This window comes from Copadichromis virginalis, linkage group LG19, assembly GCF_057382275.1.
Source record: "Copadichromis virginalis isolate Kocher_CV1m ecotype Utaka linkage group LG19, C_Virginalis_male_GT1.1, whole genome shotgun sequence".
Classification (NCBI taxonomy): Eukaryota; Metazoa; Chordata; class Actinopteri; order Cichliformes; family Cichlidae; genus Copadichromis; species Copadichromis virginalis.
Window position 1 is genome coordinate 16629615 of NC_140636.1, and position 19122 is coordinate 16648736.

At 40.6% G+C, this 19122-nt stretch overlaps 1 protein-coding gene and 1 pseudogene across 3 annotated transcripts in view; one reads left to right on the forward strand and one right to left on the reverse strand.

The window, feature by feature from the left end:
* The first annotated feature begins 3073 nt into the window (after positions 1-3073).
* LOC146685853 (uncharacterized) lies at positions 3074-11495 on the forward strand (annotated as a pseudogene). The gene is made up of 9 exons (XR_014916770.1): positions 3074-3384; positions 4253-4353; positions 4473-4527; positions 4894-5337; positions 5461-6036; positions 7476-7567; positions 7696-7796; positions 9718-9817; positions 10122-11495. The product of XR_014916770.1 is annotated as an uncharacterized LOC146685853 (transcript).
* Positions 11496-14557: 3062 nt separating this feature from the next.
* Positions 14558-19122, reverse strand: part of fndc5a (fibronectin type III domain containing 5a) — a 48045-nt gene continuing 43480 nt past the window's right edge. Inside the window, exon 6 of one of the 2 annotated variants that reach the window (XM_085441436.1) lies at positions 14558-18870. In XM_085441436.1, the coding sequence (XP_085297562.1) occupies positions 18811-18870 (60 nt within the window). In that variant the 3' untranslated portion in view covers positions 14558-18810. The remainder of the gene's footprint in view (positions 18871-19122) is intronic. The other variant, XR_014916719.1, reaches the window with a different exon arrangement.

Genomic DNA, 19122 nt, shown 5'->3' on the forward strand with positions numbered 1-19122 from the left:
TTCAAATGTACAAATAAGCATAGTTCTCACAGTAATACGAGGAATTTGGGTAAACAAGGTTCTCCCCTCTTTTCCTTCTTTCTCATAAACATCCTTCACCGCCCTAAAATATCCATATATGGCTTCCACATATTCACAAAGTGCCACTGTTTGCCCATGGCAGTATATGTTAGTCTTTCCAGGCCTAGAGAGTATTTCCTTCTTCCAGAGTCCCATGGAGGGAGCATCCATACTCCCCCAACAGTGCAATGGCTTTTGTGGCTTGAAGTAGTCCATAGTCGAGTAATTTTGTCGGTTTTTTTCGGTTGTTTAAATTCCCTTGGATATATTCCAAGTACACAGAGTTTACCCTTGAAAGGGATTTTTACCTTAAACACTTCAGACAGACATTTGATATCTTTCCAAAATTCCTGGATTTTAGGACATTCCCATAGACAAAGGAGAAGAGTTCCTTTTTCAACTAAACATTTAGTAAAGATGTCTGGAATATCATTGGACACATGATGGAACTTGGCGGGTGTTATATAGGTTCTCGTGAGCCCTTTATATTGCAGGAGTTTAAAGTGTGTGTTTATTGTTTGTTTTTGTGCTTTTAAGCAAGCCTGGTTCTAGTCATTTTCATCCGTCCTCCTGGATCTTAAGTCTCCAAGCATCCAGGTTATCTGCTGCTGAGTCTGTGGAGGAAAGCATCAATAAATGATATATATATTATCTATATATATTATCAATAAATGATAATATATATAGAGAGGAAACCTTTCCCTTTTGTATTCTTAAAGCATGTCTCTTCTGTTTTTGTTAATGGTGGAAGTTCAGCAATCTTTTGCAGTTTTGATGACAAATAATTTTTCAATTGTAAATATTTAAAAAAGTGCTTTGGGCGTATTATTAAATACTTCTTACATAACTGATCAAATGTGAGCAACCTGCTATCTGCATATAAGTCTTTAACTTTTTGAATTCCTTTATTTTTCCATATTTTAAATCCTCCATTTTTACCAGGAGTAAATGTTTCATTTCCCCTAATAGGGGTGAATTGCAAAAGCGATGGAGGATCATCCACATGTTTATGTGCTGCATGCCAAATTATAATTGTATTTTTCAAGAAAGGGTTCTTTGTATTCTTTTTTTTAACGTCTTAGTGTCTGAAGGATGTAGAAAAGTGTGTAAGGGAAGATCTGAAACAGATTCTTGCTCAATGTCAACCCAGGCTGGGAGGTGTTGTTGGGCAAAAATAATTGGTGGCTGATGTTAGTTGGGCACGGAAACTCTAACCAATGGTTTAGCGTTTCCGTGACCTTTTCTACAAGGGGAACATAATTTGAGGTTCTTTGATATACCTTTATTAGTCCCACAAGGGGATGTCCTTGAGGCTTGAGGTGATCCTAGTGCCTAAATATTTAAAGCCTGCTTTAGTTGTTTTAAATGGCCACAACAGGCCTTCTTCTTTCTTCCTCATTAAGAAAGATTAACTCTGATTTAGAATTTTTAATTTTGTATCCTGAAAATTCTCCATTTTTTTTAATCAACGTTACTAAATTAGGGATACTATCTTTCAGATTAGTCAAAAAATATAATATTATCTGCAAATAAAGAAATTAAATGGTCTCTTCCTCCTCCTCCTGATAAATGATATTCCTGTATTTGCTCTCACAGCGATGGCCAGAGGTTCTATTGCGAACACAAAATGAATTGGTGACAGAGGGCAGCCCTACCTGGTTGACTGCTGTAGATTAAAGGGTTTTGATATTTTATTATTAGTTAAAACTTGTGCTTTCGGGTTTGTATACAATAACCGGATCCATTTCAGAAATGTTTCACCCAGTCCATATTTGTGGAGCACCTGTAAGAGATGGTTGCATGGATCCAGTGATAACAGCACAGTGTCTTACTATTGTTTTCTCATAAAGTACATTATGTTATTATAGCCTTGTCTCGTTTTAACAAAACCTTGTTGACCATCTATTATCAAATTAGGCACACATTCATCTGGTCTCCCAGAGAGTGCTTTACACAAAATCTTTGTATCACATCCCATAAGACCAATTCCCCTATAAGAGGAGCATTCAGTCGGAGGCTTATTTGGCTTCAGTAAAAGGGACTCTAATTATATTTAAATCCAGAATATACACTTACAGTTATAAAATTAAGCATCAGTTGATCAGTTGGAGCTTTCCTCAGATCCTCCCCCCCCCCCGCAGAAAGAATCTGATTTGTACCAGTAGATGTAAATTATAATAGTAGTTAAAATTGCTTCCATCATTTTTGATAATTTGCACTGGTTCATCATTTAAAATATTTTTTTTAGGGGTTATAATTTTGCTTTTCCTTTTTCCTTTTTCACATGCAGCTTTGTATTGGGTGGTTGAGATTTATCGATCCATAATGGTGCACTCTCGCTTAAAATATTCATATAACACTAATTGAATAGAATAAATCAGTCTGCAGGTTTTGCCCCTGCACATTAATTTTTAATTTTTAGAGACGGTGACAGTGACATACTAAGAAAAAGGATATTGTGTATAAAGTGAGAAATTTAGTTAATTTCTTCAGTGAATTTGCTATTTTGCAACAACAATTATCTCAAGGTGCTTTATATTGAAAAGTAGAGCTCTTATAGTTCTTGACTGAGGATGATTACAACGATGGTATTGCACACAATCATCTAATAAGTGATATTGTATCCATCCCTGGAGGAGGAGCTGGCCTGGGAAGAATTTGACATCTAGATGAACTTGAGGCTTCCCCAGTTTACAGACCTATTACCTGAACAAAGTCAACCTGGGGCATGAATGCACCGTGTTGCACACGGGAATTATATGAAGTATTCACCCTCATTCTGATGACTTTGTGTTTTGCATATTTGTCATTTGTTTCACATCATAAAAGTTTAGGTAATACAAGTAAATACAAGTAAATTATTTCATTTATGAAAGGAAAAGGTTATCCAAAAAAGTATTAAATTGGAGATAATACATTTTTATTATCAATATTTAAGATTATTAGTTGATTTGCAGATGATCCCTGGATTTATCGATAAAGCCAGATGACACATCAATTAAAATAAAGTCAATAAAAGGGCAGTGACATTTAACATGTAAACCGTAACCTTACTCCAGTGTGTGGGCCTAAACTGAAGAGACACAAATAACTATATAGACTAATCTTTTTAAATGTACTTTAAGCCTCTGGCCAATCAGAAGCGTTAGCACAGATGTAAACAACATGTGAGCGTTTTCATGTCAGTTTGTTCACCTCAAGTTTGAGCTTTGCGGTGTCGCCTGCTCATTTAACCTTTATGTGCGTCGTGTGTTTAAACACCTGTGCGCGCTACCGAGAGAGGAAATCGTCTGCGTGTCTAGCAGATTAATTTCCAAGAAAGAGGTGAGTTTTATTTCATGTTATTTGTGTGGTCTTATAGCTGTAGCATATCCAAAATATCGATGAAGGTAACAAGCTAAAAGCTAATGTTAGCCCTGAGCATGCGCAAGGACGTGTGTTTTTGAGGACCGAGCAGGTGCGAAGTAAGTTAGGTAATATAAAAAATAACGCGGGGCTAGAGTCTCCAGGCCTAAGGCCAACAAAAAGTTTGTCTTTAACCAAGTGCGGAGGAACGTTTGGGCTCAACTAAACTGATTTCGGCTGTTTGGCTAACCATTTGGCTAACTCTAAGCTAATAAACCGAAACGTAAAAAAACTAAAGTGAAATGCACGCAAGTGTTTTTAGTGGTGATATAGTTTGCTTTTGTTTTTTTAGAGAATGTACAAAGTTCCCCAAACCCATAGCATTATATTTAATTTTCAACATAATTTAAGTTACGTTAACTAACAATATAAATGGGAAAATTATTTTTTAATTGGCTCACGCGTTGAACAGCAGGCTGCTGCCCCCCGAAATCGAACTCAAAGACAAAAAAAGATCAAAACAAAACCGCACAGTTCAAATCAGTGACTTGTAATGTAGTGATTGAATTTCTGGATTTACATAAAGAAAAAGTTTTTGTTGTTGTTGATTTAAATGTAAATCCACTTTTTAAAAAATTGGGGGAAGCTCAAACCCTCCCTGGGGTGATATTAGAGTTGTTTGTGCATGTTAGTGTTTGGAGTTTTTGTTAGTTTGGAGATTACTTGAGTTAGGTTAGAGTTGCTTTGCAGTTTTGTATTTTCCTTTTTGCTTTTATTCTACCGTGAATATTTATTTTATTATTATTTTTAATTCCAAAGCTACTTTTGGCTGCTTGCTTATTTACAGGTGGTCGTCAGAGCAGGTAACTCTGCAGGTTTGATCTGCAGCTTTTTACGCCAGAACTCGGGGGGGCACAAGCCTGGTGCCTTGTCCTGGGATCAGACCAGGTATCCTGTTAGGTGAATGTGTAAACCATTACACTATGGAGCCACTGGTAAAAACTTTGCATAATAACCTTTAAGAAAAGTTTGAAGATGACACTGTGCTTTGTGTTTGGCTTTGACAGCAACAATAGGTAGCCAAAAGGACAAAGCAGGTGGAGATGGCTCATAAAGTCCTGGGTGAGTAAGTGCAAAATTGATTTTAAAACTCACAGCTTATGGGTTGTGTGGACTGCATGATCTCATAACAACACAACAAGACAAGTGACCTTTGTGTTATTTAAGTTTTACTGTGGGATACGACAGTGTATTGGTTAGTTTGAGCAACTAGGAGGACATTCATGGAGGTTGTGATTAATATTTGTGTTGGTGTTGTGCTGGCTAAATGTTTAAAGTTGGAAAACTTTTGTTATATTGGAGGTTTTTGTTTTCTAAACAAAAATGGGGGAACAAAAAAATGGCATAAGGTTTGAGTGGTCAGCCCAGAAATCGCGTGTGCTGGGAAGAAAATAACTGATAATGTTGAATTTTCTTCACCCTCAACAGGTATGGATAAAAAAGCAAGAAATAACGTGATGGTCTGCTGTCTGAAACCACCCATATGCGAAAGTTTGAAACCTCTTTCCATGTATTCAAGGATGACCTGTAACAGAAAGGCTGATCTGCAGCAATCGAGAAGGTTTTCTACATTTAATCATTTAGAAATTGAGGTCCGTAATAACTGGATAAATAAAAGGAAACCGTACTATTCCAGTCCTGATGAAGGGTATGTTAGTCCGTTAAAAAAGCCCCTTAGTCCACAGGCTTTGTCCCCTGATCTCGAGTGTTTTACGGACTATTACAGCCCTTTTGTGAGACAGCAATCAACATTGTCTTATCCTGAACCTTTACCTAAAAAGCAAAATGTTGGGAGTGCAGTAAAACAGCCTGTGAACTCTTGGCTACACTCGGAGCACATCAAGCAGTGTGGATCCTCCACAGATCCAGGAGGTGAAGAGGAGATCGTACAAAAACATATTACATCTGAGAATATCCTTTTAAAATTTTCCCCTGTGTTTGACTATGATGTAAATACAATATGTTACCTCAATCCCATTAATACCTGCACTGCAGCAGGTAATTTGGATCCTGCAGAAAGCTGCACAGCTCCACATTGCAACACGTTTCCAGAGAAACAATTTCCTGCTGTTCCTGCTGTTCAACACTTAGAAGAGATGGAAAGAAGAGTTGGACGAGAGAGTTTGGGAGTCAGTGATGATAGAGGCTATGTATCTCTCTCCTCCATAAATGACCATAAAGGAGATGGGTTATTGAACTCTAAACAGCTCACTGGTAACTCAAATCCCCATCTCAGGGTGGTTGAGAATGGCTGTCATCCTCAAAGATCACCCAAGCCACAATATAATAAACAAACTGTGACCTCTGGAGGCTTTACTGTTGCAGTGGACGACTTGAGTCCTGCTGTCAGTGGGCCTTTCATGGAGCTGATGACCTCCGTTGTGGAGAGTTTAGAAGGTGAGACTGAGGGGGTGTGGGATATCGGTCCTCCCACGCTTGAATCCTCTCCGTATGGCAAAGTCAGGCCAAACACTGCTAGTGACAGACGTCTGGCATCAGTCATCTGGACACAGTACAGAAGACACCAATCTGGAGGACGCCTGGGAAAATACCTTACCTCTTCAAGTACAGGTACACTTTGCTCCTGTTCTTTACAGCAGTGCTCTGTATATGTTTTCTTTTTTTTTTCTTTTTTTTTTTTTTTTGCAAGAACACACAAGAACATCCAAATAAATCAGACAAAGTTTTGTCCTGACCCAGATAGCAATGAATGTTTGGCCTAATTTTGGCTCCTATCTCAGCCACGGGTCCACCTCACATTGCCCAGTGCCATAACTGAGCCGTAAGAGCCAAAATAGTGCAGAGAATTGGCCCCAATTGTCCCAAATCTCTCTATCAGGAAGCAAATTACTTCAGTGAGTTTGTGAATCTTTTGAACTCCATTCTAATGCAGCATGCTTTACTAGGGACGTGTGCAGTGGTGCATCTCAGACAATTTGGAAGATGTGTGTTAATTGAAATCTTAACAAACAATCAAGTTGGTATCGTAGCCTAAACAGACTTAACCCCATGTAACCTCTTTGTCTGAAAAGCCAGTATTGAATTATAAAATATTGATGCGTCTTCTGGATATGAAAGATGAAGCTTACACAGAAGTGCCTTAAACCTGCCGTCAAGGGGGCGATAGCTGCGACTGTGAAAAAAAGACTGTAAATCAGTCCTCAGCTGTGAACTCTGTTAACACTTTGCTGATCGTTTTATGTCATGTTGAGTAAAACATTAAGTACATTTTATACATTTTGATCATTTTGAGAGGCATAAAAGGCGGGTTATCGAGGGTATGCTCATCGACTGTGGTTTCACTGAGAATCCACCCTTCACTCATCACAACGTGATTCATAATATAAAGTTACCCAAGATGAAAATAATGGTGACGTCATAGCACCTAGGCCCATTTTTGCGGTTTAAAAACAAGGGAAAACGTATATTTTAAGACAAAAGTAACGTCTGTCATTTGTAACACTTGGAAATCATGACCCTCGCTAATCCAGGGGTATGTTAGCTGAACTGAGCAGATTGTGGTGCACTTGGAGGAATATCTCTGCATAAATCCATGTGTTTGCCATGATTGAGCTCTTTACACAGCATATTGTTACCAATCAGTTTGATCACAGTCGTGTTCGAGGGCATTTCTGGAGAGGTAAATGTTGAGCTATAGTGGATCGACACAGATATTTTCTAAGCTGATTGACATTGGCGAGCTCTCCTTTGTCTCACTGAGGGTCTCTCCCTGGTTTGGTGTCAGGGTTTGTTACCCACCTTCCTCTGGTTGTGAGGATAACATTGCAAGGCAGAATACTCCCTTAGGTCAGCATGATTCCTGTGGCCCGTGTAGCCCATCAGCTCTACCTGAATTTTTATTAACTAAAATATATTTGTTTGTGTTTTGTGTCATATTAAGAGTTCAAAGAAAATGCTCTAAAAGTTTTTCTCAAATTAATGATATTTGTAAAGCTAAAAAAACTGTGATAACCCAGCAATCATACACAAATATTCTGTGCTTCCTCAAGGTGAAATCAAAAGTTGTTGTTCCATGCCAGCAAACCACAAAACCAGAGGAAGAGTCGCGTGCTCGGACTGCCAAGTGCTCCGGGACTCAAAGGTACTGTTACCTCTAGGGGGAGCAGTGGGACCACACTAGCCTCGCTCTGGTTTTTAGAGGCGCTCGGCCTGTTCTCTAGAAGCCTCATATTTACAGATTTGTGGGGCCATGTGCTTGTATCTTTTCAGGCCTGTGATCTTCAGCAGGAGGTCAGACTGGGAGAAGAAAAAGAGACTCTATGTCCATTCAGTAATGAGACACATGCAAGAGAAACAAGGAGCACATAATGGTAAGAACCTGTTGTTCTTTTCTCCCATATTTCTTTTCTTCTTCTCCTATTTTAAATATTTATTTTGATGTTTTACCTCAGAGGAAACTGACAGTTAATGTTTTTTACTATGATATTTATGGAAACATGCGTGAAATGGTGGCAGACATCATGGCAATGCCTCCCTGAAATGATTTTTCAGTAGTCCTCTGAGCCTGATTGTAGCTGATGCTTTACGTGTGCTGTGCTGTGAGTATGTGCTCATGAATTCAAGGATAAGGTACAAATTGAAAACATTGTTTCGCTTTCTGACAAAGTAACCTTTAACCTGGATCGGACTTGGCCTGGGCCCCGAATTACGAATCTCCGTCTACATACTCGACATGAATGTCACATCTTTGGTGTTTCACAGATCATGACTTATTCTACAAAAAAACGATCCCTGCGAGTGCCACCTACTCCAGAAATGTTATCAGATGGTTGTTAAAAATCTACGAAGGCTTCAAAAGTAAAAAGTAAAAGGCAACATTCTTGTAAAAAGCACCGGAGATGAATGCTGCAGTACATCGTTAATATGGTGATGTGATGCACAGAGCAGGAAATGATCTTTTTTTTTTTTTAAATTCTAGTTAACTATTTTATTATTGAGTGCGCTCTCAGTGCTGTTGTTTTCCTCAGCTGATGGCTGTACATTAGAACTGAAACTTTAAGCTGGATCCATTTAAACATTAAATGCTACTCTCATGAAATCGTTTCAGTTTGCCACATAGCGAAGTGAAAGGAATTTGATTGATAGGCCAAGAATATGTGTGCAGGGTTCTGGTAATTGCAGGATGTTGCACTGATGGCTAGTAATGAAAATGCAACAAAGACGTATGTCAGGCAAGCTGATTGGTCAGCCCTTACGAGCCAGAGATGAAGTTTCTACCATTACTGAGTCACATGTGAAGAAAACTAGCTGAAGTAAGGATTATGTTTTCACAGTAAAGGACGCATTTAACATTTACCTCGAGTTTGCGACTAAAATGTAGACGTATGTTGGCTGTAAAAAGTGATTCTGAGATTCAGCCTGAGCAGCTTCACTTTTAGCCGACATGAAAGTTGATGACGCAGCAGCAGCGAGGATGGCGCTGTAGTTGTTTATGGCGGAGCCTCTCTGACTCCACACACAGCGCGCCGAAGAGAAAGAAAACATTTTTCTACAGTTGACAGCAGCCACGGTTGTTTCTGTAATCTATCCAAACCTTTGCAGGTAAAATGCCAGTAAGAGTGCTTTATCAGATCACACGATAAACAAACTTAAAGGTGAAGGAAAGTGATTCTGTTCGCCTCCACACAGAAATAAAAAAAACTGTCTTGACCTTTAAGCTTGGTGGCGTTTTTTTTTTTTTTTTTTTTTTTTTTTTTTTGTGTGTGTAAACTTTGCTGCAGGTCGATTGTCAGCTACTGCATGCAGGGGTCTGTCTTAAATCCAACCAGCATGTAGTGTTACCGGTATGATTTATTTCAAAGCTTTAGTTAGAATAAATAAATCTGTGAAATTATTACTAAGTACTGGGCCACCTACACGTTACACCTACAGGAGCTGCTCGGCCATGGAAACCGATGCCATGGAGCTCGCGGTGCACAGTTTTAGTGCTGATGTTAATGGCAATGGAGTTTTAGAGCTCCACGGCTACTGAGTCCAGAGAGCTTTGGTGACTTTTAATTGATTAAATAAGCAGTTAGTGGTACAGAAAGTAATAACTAAGTAATACAGTTACTTTTACTGTAAGTAATGACAGTAAAAGTAATTATTTTATAGATGTAAGTTAACGTGTAAACGTCTCTCACTTGGAAGCTTGTGTTGTGGGGTTTTATTTCCCCCCTCTGTGTCATGACTCTTCCCTTCAGTCACGTATGACCTTCAGTTTTGATGTTCTAACATCTGTGCCTCCTTCAGGTGTCATGTCTGAGCTGCTGAGTGTGCTGAACCGTGTTGCTGGTGAGAAAGCGGGCAAGGATGGGAAACGGTGGCAGCATCCCTCCGACTTCACCCGCCGGTACGCCACCTTTTTTGATTTTTTTTTTTTTTGTGGATTCAGAATAAACGAGTCTGAGTTTTATTTGTCTTTTTGTAAAAAATCAAGTTTAGTTTTAGTTGTCTGGCTTTGTTCAGTCGTCTCAGACTATCTTAGTGAAGTTCATCAAATGCTTCCTGACTGTTTTGTCAGATTTGTCAAAGATTAAATGAAAATATCCTCTAAATTTAGTTTTACCAGCACATAATGTCATGTTTTATATCTAGTTTTAGTTTAGCTTTATTTAAAGTTGTAATAATCTCCATCTGAATCTGCTTAATTTCAGAAATTACCAGAGTCGCTTTGGTACAAAGCCAGAAATGACGCTCCGAGAATGGCAACGCAAGAACTATGGCTCACACGAACGCTTTTCAAAAGTTCCTAAACTGTTTGAAAGATACCACTGTCCTCGACTCTAAAATGTCTGAGCAAGAAACACTGTGTGAAAAAACCCTTTACTGTTATGGTGTAATACGGCCCTTTTCAGACATGCATAACCTCGCTGCTGGCAACATTCAGACGTCATGGAGAGAGGCACAGCACGCACAAGCGCTGTAGTGAAGTGTAGCCACGCTTTAAATATTTAGCTCTCTCCACTGATGTCGATAAGAAGGTGCAGAGTGCTGCTGAGAGAGCTGTACTCCGCCCCTCACACACAAAGAGACCCCTCCTCTCGATAAAAATAATGTTTTAATAACTGAAAAGAAAATATGTACGTGTTATTGGTAATTACTGTATTCATACAAGTGCAGGGCCTCTGGTACAGTGCAGCTGTGTGGATCGGGCAGTGGGGTTACTGAGGAGGAAGGTGTGTGTCTGGAAGGGGCTCGTTTTTCCTTGTGTCAAATATTTGCACTTTTTCTGTTTCTTGGGTGAATTTGTATTTGGTTGCCTGGTTTGTCTGTTTTGTTGTTGCACTTTTGCTTTTTCTTTCTTTCTTTAGATTCTACGTTTGTCTTTTATTTAAAAATTGGTGCATGTTTCAATGTGGTGTGTGCCGATCCAGTACTTGCATCCTTCCAAGTGACATCGGGCCCATCTGTCCTGCTAAATTCTTCACTATCCTACGAGCTGTCACATAATATCCTGCTTGATACGCTAACAAGTTCTTTTTTTCTAGATTGTTGGTTATTTTTAATTAAGTGTTGATTTGTTTTGACGTCTGAAAAGCGTGGCTAATGGCAATTCCACAGTCATCTACAATTTTGAAAACGATGTTCAAGCCTCATCGTCACAGTGAGAAATGCTGATGGCTAACAGATACTCCCAGCCAAGGTATCTATCTGACTGAGAAAGTTGGATCAGTACATCACAGGTTATCAGGGATTTGTCATATTTTGATATGGGGAAGAAGCAGGAAAACTTTTCAGGCACGTGAAATGTCTTTTTAAATGGTTGAAAACTCTGTAATGTGTTGAAACATGTGCTCGCTATCATCAGGATTTGCAAGCAGCTGTTTGCGGCACACTTACTGACGCACTTTTGAGTTTGATATGGAGGCAGGCTGTTATGTCATACCTGCCAGGTCAGTTCACCCACATACCAGCTGTTTCATCTTCGTCCAACATTACCGGTGGTGTAAATGTGTCTGATTGTGTCCTGAATTATAATACTCTCTCTGGGAATAAAACAGTTCTCAGTGCAATTTCTTTTTTCATAATCGTGCCTGTTTATTAGGATTGTGGCCTAAACAAATGTCCTTTGTGCTTTCTTTTAAAGGCATCAGCTGAAAGTGATGTTTGGGGTTTCTCAGTGTTTGGGGTTTTTTCCTGCACTGTGACACAAGCTCAGGATATCCAGCATATCTCTTCCATGTCTGACTTCACTTACTTAAACATCAGCAATCAGGGTGAGCTTTTCAGCTCAACCTGGGGTTTGTTAATCCAACTCCAAGCATATTCACCTAAAAGTGCGTTAGCAGGAAGACTGGAAAAGTACGTCTGAATTGATAAAGTTGTAATTTTATTAAGTTTGAAGCTGTGGAGAAAAGCCTGCAGTGTGTAAGGTAACGGACCTCTCAGTATCGCAGCATGTCTGAGTCGGGTTTCATTAAATTAGTGTTTAGATGTGCGTAAGACAGTTTTAATTTTCAATCCTTCAGCTGGAGCACCGGCTGTTCAACAGTGTGAGAGTAAGAAAATAATGTAAAAATAGAATTCAAACGTAAGCTTGGTCTACTGTGCAAATTTGATATAAAGGCAAAAAGGACAAAAATGTCTCATTGACTGTTTAGGATCAGATGCACTATTGTGCAAAAGTCTTGAGCCACCCCTCATTTAAAAACAAAACAAAATTTGTGTATTTCTATTTTTATATTTGCTATGAAAATGGGAAAGAGGTACAGCAATGTATTGACAGATGAGCAAACATAGAAATGCAGCATGCAAAGCAGGTCTGTACAACTCTAACAAGCTTGAAAGTCACTATTTGGTATCACCACCTTTTTATTCAACACAGTCTGAACTCTTCTCGGCAGCTTTCTTATAATTTCATTGAGTAGTCTTCAGGAATGGTTCTCCAGGCTTCTCTGAGGACATTCAGAGCTCTCCTTTGGATGTTGGCTGTGTTTCGAGGATCCCACACTGCTTCAGTGATGTTGAGGTCCAGGCTCTGGGCAGGCCAGTTGTTGACTGGTAGTGTTTCATTGTGTATTTTTCTGTCCAGGTCTGCTTTTACTGGACTGGAAGTGTTTGGGATCGTTATCATGTTGGAAACATGAAGCTTTGCCAATCAAATGCTTTCCAGATGGTATTGTGGTGGGAACAAATGACAAGTTTCTGCAACAGACTGCTACTACCAAGGTGCCTAAAGATACAATTAAAAATAGTCTCTTACGTTACCCTTCTTTTTTTTCCCTTGAGTGAGTCATAGTTTAGTTTTAAGCAGCTTAACAAACAAACAAATAATCATTTGAAAATGCTCAGGTACAGGGTCTGGACTGAAAATGGTTGAAAAAGCAGCCAGTGTCCAAAGAAACACTTTGAAAGACCTGCAGAAAGCTGGAGAACTATTCCTCAAAGCCACCTTAAAAAAACTCTTAGGAAGTCTGACTGCTTGGAATCAAAACAAAGAAGTGATGGTGGCTCAAGACTTTTGTGCAGTACTGTATTAATTCATATAGAGCAGCGTTTACCTCTCCTGAGGTTTGAGGGATCTTCCTGATGGTGGAGATTTCATACCTTTTCTTTTGAACTGCTAATCAAATTACCTCTTTGGCCACACACTACAACTTGGGGTTAAACAGGAAGGTGTTTAAATTATAGATATTCGTTTAAATTGTTGTTGTTTTTATTGTAAAGCAGCAGCGACCTCTTTGTACTCTTTGCTGCTCGGTGGATTCAATGCACTGTGCTCTCATTAAACCTTGCATGAAAAGTGTAAGTGCCACCGGCTCTTAGCAGAGAACCCACTCCCTAGAGTCAGAGAGTCATCATAATAATGCTCAGCTCCCAGTACAGTTGTCTTCCCGTGTTAATGTTTGGTGAATAATGCTGCATTTTGTCAGTTTTATTCTGACAGCCCAGGTGAACACAGGCGGCCCAGAAGCACGGAGCAGGGGTCTTTTCCACGAATAATGCATGCGGTTAAAGTAATCCCGTCTGTGCAGATAGTAGGGCAGCCTGTCCCCGCCCGGCCAGCCAGAAGGTATGTAGGTGTGTGTCAGCATAGGCCTCGTGAAACTGCAGACTGCAGGGCACTTGGCGCGCTGATCCACACCTTCCAGCTGTGTTTTATTTTGTGTGTTATACTTTCCCTCCCCTCCTCTTTCCTTCGGAGGCAGTAACACAGCTTTGTATTTACCTGACGTGCCTCACAGTTTTCCTGCAGCTGTGTTGGGAATTGTCAAAACAGACTACAAATAACGAGTCAGCTATAAAATCCCACCGCCTCGTTTCGCCTGCTCAGCCAAACAGTCGAGCCGGCGGTCGCTCTCGTATTGATACATGCGAAAGCAAATGCAGTCTAATGTTGGACTCGAGTAGGCTTCGAGTGATTTGTCGTTTCGCTGCTAAAGCCTCATTGATTTCTGAGCCATTACGAATTCATGCACGTTTTCTTAGCTGCTGACTGGACGGCAAATGCATTCGCCCAAAACCACGTTGACGGCTGCATTTTTCAGCAGGACATATCTCTTTGTCAAACTTTGATTCCTCCACAGTGTTACACCCCGGCCTAGGCAACCGGCGTGCAACGTATGAAAATAAAAATAAGAAAAAAAAAAACACACGAGAAAAAAACTACAGCTCTCCACCAAAATCCCAAAACTAAAGTATCGACAAATCTATTTACAACACGGGGGAGATCGCAACCATGACCAACTGACACACAGGGCTTAAATACATAGAAGGAGCAATCAGGGAATGGACCACAGGAGGGAAACACAGCTGGGGCAAATTAGACCTGACGAGACAAGGAAACGTAAACTGAACACACTAAGATAACAACAGACCTTCAAAGTAAAACAGGAAACACATGACAGTCACGCAAAAACAAAACACTGACAACACCGAAACGTAACACACAGCAACCGTGAAACTAAACTGTATTTTTATTTAAACGTAGGAGAAGCCTGTCAGTTGTAGTCTGCTGAATTTAAGCTTTTTTCTTGCTGAAATATATATTATTTTTCTTTTCTTAAAGCTTAGAAATCACCAGTCGCATCTGTTCTCTGGTGCATTACCAGCTGTCCTCATGGTTTTTAACAAGGAGCAAACACACACCTCTATTTTGAAAATATTAGATATTTTATTTAAGCATACACAAGTAAGCATACACCATATTCTTCATAATTGAAGTTGTGTAACCTTGTGCATAATAGTTAAACCATGCTAGCCCTCTTTAAGCAATGACTGCTGTACACTCCATACAATGAATATAAACATGATAGCACTAGTAAAGCAGTTAATTTTTACTAAACCATGCTTCTTCGTCATCCTCATTCCTAAATTTCAAGAATCCCATAATGAAACGGTCAAACTTCATGTATTTCCAGGCATGTTTCTACTCTAAAACAAAACACATGATGTGTTGTTAAAATCCAGCGATTGTTGCGAAACGGTCCGTCACTGCAACAGAGCATCGTTCCCCCCCCCCCTCTTTTTTTCTCAGGCATTGATTTAGCACAAACGGTAGCAGGCGAAAAGGTTTCGGGCCTTTTTTAATGAGTGGTTTGACGCCACAGGGCTCACGTGGAATGTTGAGTTCGTGCTGTCGTCACCGGTTGTCGAGTGCGATTAAGGAAAGATTTTTCATCTGGCCACCGTTTGCTTAACCTGTTCCCGTCAGTGGTAGCAGCTGGGTGTTGCCTTCAGCCAACTTAAATCCCAGTAATCAGTTTTTCAGTAGCAGCAGCGATGGGCTAAGCGAACTGCACTGTCCACTGTCTGTAATGAGTGGACTCTAATTAGATACCCAGATGCCTTCCACTTAATTAGACATGTTATGCCACTGTGTAGCTGTTAAACATGGTCAAACACTTGTGTGTAAAACCAAATAAATAATTTTCATGTATTAAGTTGGAGAGCTCATCTAGTGCTCAGCTGCTGAAGCTGCAACCCTTAAGGGAAAGGGTTGGCACTTTCAGACATCCACTTGATGGCTTTCTCAGCCATTAGTTAGATGAAGAGACTGACTGCGCTTCCGCGTTTGTACTGTTGCTCGAGCCAGCAACCCATTCTCATTCCCAGGGGGCAAATACTGCTGTTTTGTTAAAACTGCTGGTTTCTCACAGATGCACACAGTTGTTCTTTGGGACTTATGAGGTTAGTGAGACGGAAATTAATTGTAATCATGAAATTTGGACACTAGCATAGGACCCCTTGGTTTTGCATTCACTTTGGGACAGCTGCGGATCAAACATTAGACAGGAAAGTGAAGTGGAGTGACCCAGTGCGAACTCTAACCCAAGAAGCTCCAGCTTTCATTACACAGCTGAAGAGCGACTGAAGAGTTAAACAGAAAGCTCCCAACGGGAACAGCAGACGACCCAAACTTCCTAATGTTCACTTTGCGGGTCTTTAAAACTGGACTGTTGTGTTGTGGTGGCTGTGGCTGGTGCATTAAGGTAACAGCACCATAGGACATCTTGTAGCATCTGACAAAACAGGATTATTTTCTACCCCAGGATAGCAACGTGCTGGCATTCGATGCCTTACTTTGAGAATGTGTTGGCTGTAATTTAACCAGCTGCTAAGAGAAGTGTCGATCTTCTCGTGTAACTGCAAATTCCCAAAATGTCAAACTATTTATTGGTAAAGTTTGACAACCTGCCACGATAGCCCTACATTTAAATCTTTAATAAGGAATACAGTATTTACAGTGTCAACACGCGTACCATCATCACAACTTTTAAAATGAACTTCATACGTTGCTAGCTGACTCGATACCAAAGAGGAGCAAAGGACTTTCACTGTTTCGGGGAATGCAGGGGATAAATATGTTGTTGGATGTTCAAAGAAATCATTGGAGACGATTCTCGTCATTATCCTTCACTGTGTGGACGGATGCCTATTGATCGGAGAGTCTGCCACCGGGGAAAATGTTCCGGGGGGATAAAACGGATTCAGCCTTCAGCTGAGTGAAGTGTTTTAAGTAAAGTGGTGATCACTTCACAGAAAATTTCCCAAAGTTTGTCCTGGCTAGACAGAAGTGTTAGTCAGGAGAGACCTTTACATTAGACAGACTCACATTTTAAACCTTCATGTGACAGTTGCGGTGAAGAGGAAGAAATTGTGAAAGGAGACCAGGGAAATGGTGTGCAGCAAATAGCAGGGCTCGCTGCTCGTGAGTGATAGAAACCTGCCATTGCATTAGTTATCAGTCTACTCATTCTGTTCATTGCTTTTTCTCTTAACTGCCTCCCTTTTCCACTGCATTCAAGGCTGAGGAGCCGGGACCTGTTGTGTTCGCAGTAAAAGACGAGTCGGTGCATCACAGAATGAGAAGCTGCCCGTCGATACGGATTCCCAGCAGCTTGAATGGCCCTCGAACACCACGCCTGGGTGATTATGTGAAATATCCAGGGCTGTGTCCCTCATCGAAAACACTCTTCTTTTTAATGCACATAAACAGCATAATGACATAATAGAAGCACATAACGGTAGAGGAGTGCCATGAAAAACGCATTCAATAACAGGACTTTAACAGCCGTGTCTAAACAAAAAAAATTCACTAGCAGTAGCGGTACCCTCTTACAATACGAGACTATATATCTTCCATTTAGTCTTGTCATATTTCATTAAAAGCTCTTCAGACTGATGCTACCAAACAAGAGTGGAATTTTAAATGTATTTACACATTAAAGGCCAGCCACCTCTTCCAGCTTTTCAGACAACACGGCATCGATCTGTAATGTTTCCCTTTTTCTTTGCACACACATTTAAATACTGGGTGGAAGATAAATATCACGGTGTGAGATACAGGGGCTTCCATCTTATTAGATAAATCATATGGTGTGATTTATTTTTAAGGCAGTACTACTGAGTTTGAATCAGCCCTCGAATGCGTCATTTTGCTCCCAGATGTGCCATATACCATTATGTTTCAGCACAGATGTTGACTTTAAACTGGTGAAAAAGTCTGAATAGAAGCCCTTCTGTCTGGTGACAAAGAAATCGTAGGGTTGCAAGTTGGGCCCCATTTAACAAAAAAAAAGATTTTATTTTTTTATTTTTTTAATTCTTTTTTTAAAATCCCATGCTAACCACTGGAAACCAAAGTTTTTACAACAGCGCTTAAGGACGTTTGGGGCTCGGAGTTAATTCCCTCCAAACTGGACGTGCAGTTCATTTGTCTGCCTGAACATTACAACATGCTGAGAGGTCGGGATTTTATTCAAAGAGGCTGCGGCGTTTGAGTCCTCGATTCTGCACTTCCTCTGAGGGCTGTTATTGCTGATATAAGAGATCTCCTGTGTGTCTCTGAAGAGGAAAGACCACTTCTTCCGAGAGTCCAGCCCCTTTTAGAGTTCGTTAATTAGATGAATGCACTCCATTATGGCAGTTCTGCTCCTCTCCAGAATGCTTTGAGATTCATCCCCCTCAGAGAGAAAGACACGAGGGAATACTAAAGGGCTCATTCTGGACATGGAATGTAACATTTCAGAATAAAAGCATGAGGGACAAGAAGTAGGATGAAACCTGGCTTCTCATGAACTCTATTGTGAATATTTGTTCAGATCAGAGGTTCCTTTTAAGTGTTTTTATCTTGTTGATTGAGTCCTGGTGATTCAGCTTTGGTAGCAGCCCTCTCAAAAGCTGCTCTGGCGTTGTCACAACACATTTTAGAAACATCTCATAAATTAGCCAGGTGGTAGAGTCTGGATTCCCTGAGGGGGCGGAAAAAAAAACAAGTGAATCCACAAGATTGCAAAGAGCTTCTGCCCGAGAGAGGATCAATGAAACAAAAATACCAGAACAACAAAACTGTACTGGTGGCACCTTGTAAAAATTTAAACAACTACACCCTAACAGCCCACTTAAGAGTACAGAATGCAACATGTAATGATGAAGTTATGCGTGGATATAAAAGATTAAAGCAGAGGAGACGATTTCAACCCAGAAAAGGGAAATGCCCAGGTTTTGCGGTCACTGATAACACACTGCAAGACGCTGAGAAGAAGGTGACAGAGAGAATGAAAAGGTCTCTGGCTCTGTTTATCAGCTTTGGTCCCTGGGGGCTGTTTATCTGCAGTCTCTCCAACACCAGAGCCATTCGGCTCTAATCGCTGCCGCCCCACAGTGCAGTAGTCACTGAGCACGGAGCAGCCGCTGCTTTTCACACCGGCGCAGGCGGAGGGAGCATGCTCGACACCCAGAGTCCTGCGGCCTCGCTCTGGCGCCAGGCCCGAAGGAGAGAAGGCGCTGCCGAGGGGCCCAGAGTCCCAGCGTCATCCTGACAAGCAGATGGGCTTAAAAGGGGCCTGCTTGTTTGTGAGAACACAAAGTCTTTTAGGTAAAGAGAAGACGTCCTGGCAGTCACACCTCAATGATGTTGACAGATGGCATCCTATTGTTGTTGTTGTTGTTCTTGGGGAACTGTGGGAGGAGAGAAGAAGACGACAGGTATGAGACGACCGCAGGACTTAGGAGTTGCACAATAAAATTCAATGAGTATGAGGATGCCTCTGCTGCTACTTGGATGCTTTATTGATGTTTGTAGGAGAGTGAAAGGAATAAAGATTAGTTCTGGACTTGTGCTGTCAGCACACGATACATGGTTATGAAATGGGCTCTGTGCATTGATCAATTAGAACTTATTGGAAGCCATGACTCGAGGGCTTCTGCGAG